Here is a 7,083-nt window from a genome sequence, read left to right on the forward strand (position 1 = left end):
CATATAGTGGTGGAACAGATCACCTTTGGACAGAAATGAGGAGTGTTGGAAAACACTGACTGAAGGCATGAAGCAACTGAAGCAATATTGAAAGTGGAAGTGGGTTTCTGGAGCAGTAGTTTCAACAATGAAAGACTCACACATGACTAAAGAAATAGATTAATGTAATCTCAGATGTGGCATCAGTTATTGCACAGGAATGAGTGAATAGTAGGAAGATGTCTGTTTCACAGACAGTGTTTGGCAGTGGCTCAAGTAATTATCTGTCAAAATAAAATGAAAAACATTGGTTTCAGCACTGTCCTAACACCTCTGAGGAACTAGAAATGTGCTGTTTAGCTCCTTACTCCTGCACTAGTCAGCCTTATCTGGTATCTGCAAAGCTTATCAAAATGTCACTTCAGAGAAAAGGGAGTATCAACCTGCAGATGTTTCCAGCCTGTCGAGCTGGAGATGGGAGAAGATGAATCTCACTGTAAAACCATCTTGAGGACGTGGCTGGTCAAAATATTTTCATCTTAAAACAATCAAAAATTGTGTTTTCTAAAAATGTACCTGTTTCTCTGAGATGTGCTGGTTTTGTGACTAATTTAACACAAAACCAGTAATCCTGACTAACCAGCCCCTGGTTGAAGAGACAGTTCAGCTTTGTGATTTGTCTGCTCGATGTGAAGAGCACAGAGGTGGATCTCACCCTCAGGCTGGTGCACTAACATTATCACTGTGAATTTCTCTGTGAAAAAAGTTCATTTCCACCCATATCAGGCTGCAAATCAATGCTAATTGGATCAAAGAAATCAATGCCCTTTTGGTCACAGCAAGAGAGTAGGTGCCCAGACTGAATTAAAGCAAATGGATGTTTCTCAGTGTTGCCGAGGTCTGTGACTCCACTTCAACATGTGGGGAGACTGCAGGAGCACCAATTCAGGGTGAAATTTGAAATGCAGTGAAGCAACATTTATCTCTTATCTGTAATTAGGTGCCCCAGGGCCCAAAGGAGAAAAAGGACCATCTGGAGCCAGCGAGGAGGGGAGCCAAGGACCCAGAGGCAGAACAGGTAGAGTGAATACAACCTCTTTGCATTAACCCAGCAGGGCCATCTGATGCCCACCAGCTCTCAGATTCAAAACATTAACCAGCTGTAGGACCATTGTGGTGGGGTGGACTAGCCTTCCCCATCCAGCACTGTTGGCAGCATCCTGGACAGTTCCTCTCTGCTAAGACACAAGAGATTATTTCAGGCAGCTTCTTCTCTCAGGTACCAATTTCCAGGTGATGATGTACTTTAATGACCTGAGATATATCCAGAGAATTTTAGTTTTGCTACCTTTTTGCATGCAAGGCCAAATACTCTGGGGATAGAAACTCTGAAAATTCAGCTCGTGACACGTAAGGGTTTGTGAGTGATCTGTTAGGATTTGGCAGACAGCAGGAGCTTTGCCACTGACATAACAAACCAGGCACTATCAAGAGAGTGTAGTCAAACATTCTTTTAAATTTTTATAATTGAGATGTAAAACCACAAAAACCAGTTACTCTGGGATGGATCATGGGGTTAAGGTGATTTTACGCATTGGCATGTTGTGGATTTTGGATTCTCATAACCAGGACCCATTTTCAGCCAAGGATGGAGGAAAATACAGAAGAGGTATTACATTGAAGCAGCTAAAGTAGATGTGCTACAGCTTACAATGCTTCTCCTTCTTCAGGCCCACCAGGAGAAGTTGTGCTGGGGAAACCAGGTCCAAAGGGTTACCCTGGGAATGCTGGTCCTCCAGGTTTTCCTGGTGCCAGAGGACAACCCGGACAGCCTGGACATCCAGGGGCCTGTGATATCTCTGGATGTTATGGGGCAGGTAGAAGAGGTAAGTCCTGACTATCACAGTACAAAAGTTATCATTTTATGGCTGGTCTCTGGTTACTTCTCTTAAGCCAGGCAGAGACCTTTGTTCATCCTTCAGGCACCATCAATCCTGCAAGAGCCTCCCCTGCAAAGCAATCGGGGTGATTCAGTGCAACCCATAGGGATAAAAGGCGGTTCCATTGACTGCTCCTCAGCCATCCTTCATGGATTAACACATAACTGCATCAGTGGTCGAGCAGGTGGGGTGATCATGGGGGTATCCTCAGCTCCTAATGTCCCCAGCAATGTTTCCGTGGTGGATAGAGAGGAACGATAACTCACTTCCCACACGCACATTTCACGGGGGCTCAGTGCTGCAGAGACCTGGGCAATGAAGGAATTCACCGGCACGGAACAAAAGATTTACAAGGGAAGAGGATTATTTCTGTGCCATTCCTTCTCAGACCTTGACACTTATTTATTCATTTGCTCAGTGGCCTCATCCTTTCCACACACAGATTTCGTCCCCTGACGGCTGGTGCGGAGGCAGATGAAGACTTTGCTTTTCCCTGGAAATCTCTGGCTGAAAACTCCATGCACTTCCAAAAGAAGCAGCAACCTGAATACCAAATGTGTTGTTTATGTTTTTTTTTAATGCCTCATCATTTCTATATGGACGTGTCAATCAAACACTACAGCCACCAGACCAGCCTGTGTTTGGGTGAGCCCTCTCTCTGGTTCTCAGCACTGGACCCCTGCAGTGTTCAAACTTCATGTCCCACAGCAAGACAAAGGCACAGCTGGAGATGCAGGCTGACAGACTTGTAGGAAAAACAAACACTGTATTTAAATGCTCAGAAATAACAGATAATTTCTGCCCGTTTGTCTGCCTTTTTTTTTTTTTGTCAATTTTTATTCTGGGTCCCCCGCACAGAGAAAAACAGCACATCATCCCAAAGATGCAAATCCACTGGAGAAAAGCTGAATTTTCTGTTAGTTGACAAGGTAACAAAGTTTAGCACCATGTTGCCTGTTTCTGCTTCTGGCAGAATGTTGATGTGGCTTCCTTGCAGGAGTGTTATGTACACAAATATTGCAGACCTTCCCATGGTGTGACAAACCCCTCCACTGTCCAGCCTCCTTCACTGGGGCTTGGTAACTCAAGCAAAGCCTTATATGAGTCACAGCACAGCAGTGTGCTGAGAGGAGCTGGAGATTAACCTGCTGCCTTTTCCATCTCTCCCTCCTGCAGTCTGAGTAGCTACTTTACATGTTATCAGCAGGAATATTGAACAGCTCCGAGTCTGGCTTTTACCCATATGATATGGAGGTAATTGTCGTGTTACATCCCCTTTCCTTGCCATTGTCTGGCATATGTCTACAACAAACCATGCAGATACTGATAAAAATGTACCTCCTTTGCAGTCACTACTTCAGGCTGTGCTTGATCACTGCTTGTACTCTGCCCCTGCTTCAGAAACAATCCTTCCTGAGCTCTGATTTAAAACTAGAGCAACAAAATATTTCTTTTTTTTTTTTTTTTTTGCTAAAGCAGGATGACACAAAAATTATCAATACGTATTTTTCAAAGCTGTCAAGAGGTAAAAAAATGGAGCATTGTGCAAATTCCTGCATAGAAGTATGCACTCTCATAGAAGTAACATTTCTGGTCACTATGGAGCTTTCTAGAGTTGCCTTGACATATAAAATAGAAATCTTTGTAGCTCAGATGAAGTGTTGTTGCAGACAAAGCTCCAGGCAGAAGAAAAAGGAGAGGTCAGAGGAGCTGAAGGTTCCAGCACACTGAGAACACAGTGTTTGAAGAGACACATTCACTGGGACACCCTGAATAGGTGCTGTGGAGTTGCAGGTGTTTCTGTTTATACAGGTCAAAAAGCTTTTGAACTGTGTTTTCACTGTTCTCAGGGGAAAAAAAAACCCACAACTAAACCAAAGAAAAAAAGGCAACCCAAACCTGCATGAAGTTGATTCGAAATGGTTCTGCATTTAGCACTGGATATAAACCCCTACAGCTGTGATAACTGGCAGATGAAAGGAAAGGCAAGGAGGTAAAAGAGGTACCTGCACAGCAGAACTGAAAATTGTTCCCATGGAATGCTCACAAACTGGGGAAGGTGAGCAGTTCAACGAGGAACATCTGCATTTGCAGGTGATGCTGCTTCCTTTCTGTCCCAAACTAGTGCAGCCAAATTCCCAGTTCTGGACTTGCTGCTCTGCCTGTTCAAGTGCAGTAACTGCAGGTGACTGAGACAGAGCTCCTTTATGTTTCTTTATCGACTGCTTCTGAAGGTTACTCACACCCCCTCACTGCCTGCCTTGGGATGAAATCTATTTGTTGGAATTTCTAGTGACATTTGCTTTTGTCTTATTATTTCAGATACAAGAGGAAGGGTCAGATTTTAACAAAGTTGTGTCCCAGAAGGGCTATTGATTGGGAGACAGACAACCTGAACAAACAACTTGTCCATTTATCTTCCTAAACTTTGTCCCATGAGTGGTTTTATTTACTTGAAATCACGGCTATTTAGCCCATGTAACATCACAGAGCCTGTGCCAGTGCTTTGTAACCCAATTCCTTGAGCCAAGGGGCATTTCTGCGGGGAGATTTTGGGCGCTGAGAGTGTCCTAATCCAAAAAGAAAATATTTCAGCGGCTGGAGAAACACAGCAGCCCTAAAGGTGAAGGTACAGGGAGGCTCAGGAGACCCTCTGTTCTTTGCTGAACAGAACCTGTTGTTTTCCCTTTTGTGCTGTTCTTTTAAGTGCTTTGTGCTTTTCCCTTCCAGTTTATCATTTTTAGTGCAAACTGTAGTTCAGAGTAGTGTAATTCATTAGCAATGCAGTTTAAAGAGTTCTCTTGCAGGTCTTTCCTTAGTGGGGACTTGGCTCTCAATTATAAAAATTTAACATATCCTTGTGAAAACCCACACGCTCAGACTATTTTTTTCTCCTTTGCAGATCAATGCCTGCTTCCCTGCCTTCTCTTTGGTCCTTATTAAAATCCTTTCTACTGATTTGCTCATTTTTATTAGTGCCCTGAAGTAATCTGTGCCATAGAGACTTTCTTTTTCATACCATTTGTAGTGTGACATCATTTCTCAATTTTCTTTAAACCTTCTATCCTCCAGTCTTTAAATTGCAATAAATTTAGATTTTTTATTCCTGCTGCAGAGTTTGACCCACCTGGTGCAGCTGAATTCTGGCATTGACCTTTCAGTGACAGATATTTTTGCTAAAAGCATTGTTGTAAGGTATTAAATCGCTCTCAGGAGTAAAATACAAGTATAGAGGAGTAACCAGCAACACCGCTAACAAGCAGCAAAGGCTTTCTCCAGGGTTCAACAGTCGGGCTGGGCCAGATTTAAAGGGCTGGAAACAAAAAGACATCCTTGATAGGAACGAAAGATCTCATAAATGGACCTCACTGCAGTGGGGGAGAGCCAGGTGGGGCTGTTGGGGGGGGATTTTCTTAGTACTGTACGTGAATCTTGCATCTCACACTTGCATCTTGCTGCCTGTCTGTCCCTACACCAGTGGATTTCCTTGAGTACAGTTTCTTGCAAAATGTCTAGAGAAACTTATCCAAAAGGGAGGTGATATAAACTATGTGGATTAGCTCGTTGGAGAATGAGAGAGAGAACAGTGCTGAAAATGCTGGGGAAAAGGGGATTACAAGATCATCCTGCCATCCAGCTGCAGATAAAATACCCTGCATCCTCTATGGCTGGGAAGATGATCTAGACAAAGTGAACATTAGGGAATGAGAAGAAAGAGGATGTGGGGAAAAAGAGAGCAATGGTGGTAACTGAGGTTATTACAGTCAGTTTTCTTCCATTCATGCCCAAAGGAACTGTACTGGAGGGGAAGCAGGAATCATCATGCTGAGGATACAACATCTCCTGCTCAAGTAAAACAGAAAAGGTCAACACCTATATCTGCTGTTTGTGGTGCCTTTGGGGTCTCTGGGCTTAGTTTTGTACTCCTGGAGCCTGAAAACCCATTACTTTGCTCTGAATCTCTTCCAAGACAGTTTTAGAGCTCCTGCTGTATCCCAGTCTTGCTTCCTCACTCTTCTTCTGACGTCAGCTTGTTCAGTCAAGTCCTTGGAATCATTTCTGAGATGGGAACATTATAAATGCTAGCAGTCTGGCTGCATGCATTTTCCTGGAGTCTTTCATATGCTAAAAACCTCTCTTTGTGTTTCATGGGTTAGGAATAGCAGAATTATTCATTATTCTACAGTTATAGTCTGGTTCATGTCCCAGTTTTATTCCAGTTTCTGATCATTGAATCCTATGGAGGGATAGCATCCTCCCAAACAACCTCCAAGAGGGAATAACTTGTCTAAGAAAGACTGGTAAGTGTTGATTCCTAATTTCTCTCTTTAGAATTCACAGGGAAGCATGTCAGAAGCAGAAGGAAGAATTTATTTGAACTTTAAAGTGGGAAACTACTGATGCAACATGAGAAGGAGTGTAGCTACCAGTGTGGGAAAAATACTCTGTCTTTAGCAAGGCAGGGGATGCCAGAGATCTACCCCAGTTTCTCCCCAAACACCAGTAACACCCTTGTAACTGGTTTCAGCTGTCACTTGCCATCTTGTCCTGCCAAACTCTCTGATCCCAAAGTGGCACTTACTCTTCAGGGACACAACCACATCCTTAGCACTCCTAATCACACCCGATACTTTTGATGTGCTAATGGAGCCCTTTCCTCCTCCTCCTCCTGCCTGGCAGGGCCATTCTGCCAGAGAATTCTCTGTTGCTGTCACAGTGCCACGCTCCCCTTGAGACACTGCACTTCACACTGTGTGCACTGGCAATAACTTTTAGCAGAAAAGGTGAAGATTTGAAATGGGCCCTTTGCTGTGAACAAAATACAGCCTATGCCTGTCCCTACTGAATTTCCCAATATGCCACCTTAAACATTCGGCTCTTAATCTGTCCTTAAATTTTTATGAGTTCTCCTGCTGCCTCCAAATCATTCCTTTCTGCTCTCATGGGCCCAACAGCAGCTCTTGCTGTACAGGCCCCCTCTCCTCTGTGGGTTCCTGCCGTGGGTTGGCTTCGGGCATCTGCTGCCCAAGCCTGTGTTTGCTGGGAGATGTGAGCAGAGACTTGAGATGCTGCTGATTCCATCCTAGCTTGGAAAATGAGTGTGGTTTTATTGCTAAAAATGTGCATGCACAGTCAACCCTCCCACCTGCTCCATTGCCAGCAA

At 44.0% G+C, this 7,083-nt stretch overlaps 1 protein-coding gene across 3 annotated transcripts in view; it reads left to right on the forward strand.

Annotated features, from left to right (window-relative positions):
• COL20A1 (collagen type XX alpha 1 chain) overlaps window positions 1-2,726 on the forward strand; it is a 51,280-nt gene extending 48,554 nt beyond the window's left edge. For all 3 annotated transcript variants that reach the window (XM_051803123.1, XM_051803125.1, XM_051803124.1), the window contains 3 exons: window positions 980-1,057; window positions 1,710-1,865; window positions 2,362-2,726. In XM_051803123.1, the coding sequence (XP_051659083.1) occupies window positions 980-1,057; window positions 1,710-1,865; window positions 2,362-2,375 (248 nt within the window). In that variant the 3' untranslated portion in view covers window positions 2,376-2,726. The remainder of the gene's footprint in view (window positions 1-979; window positions 1,058-1,709; window positions 1,866-2,361) is intronic.
• The last annotated feature ends 4,357 nt before the right edge of the window (window positions 2,727-7,083 follow it).

The sequence above is a fragment of the Manacus candei genome, unplaced genomic scaffold (assembly GCF_025592945.1).
Source record: "Manacus candei isolate 608988 ecotype Guabito, Panama unplaced genomic scaffold, ASM2559294v1 h1tg000057l, whole genome shotgun sequence".
In the NCBI taxonomy this organism is placed as follows: domain Eukaryota; kingdom Metazoa; phylum Chordata; class Aves; order Passeriformes; family Pipridae; genus Manacus; species Manacus candei.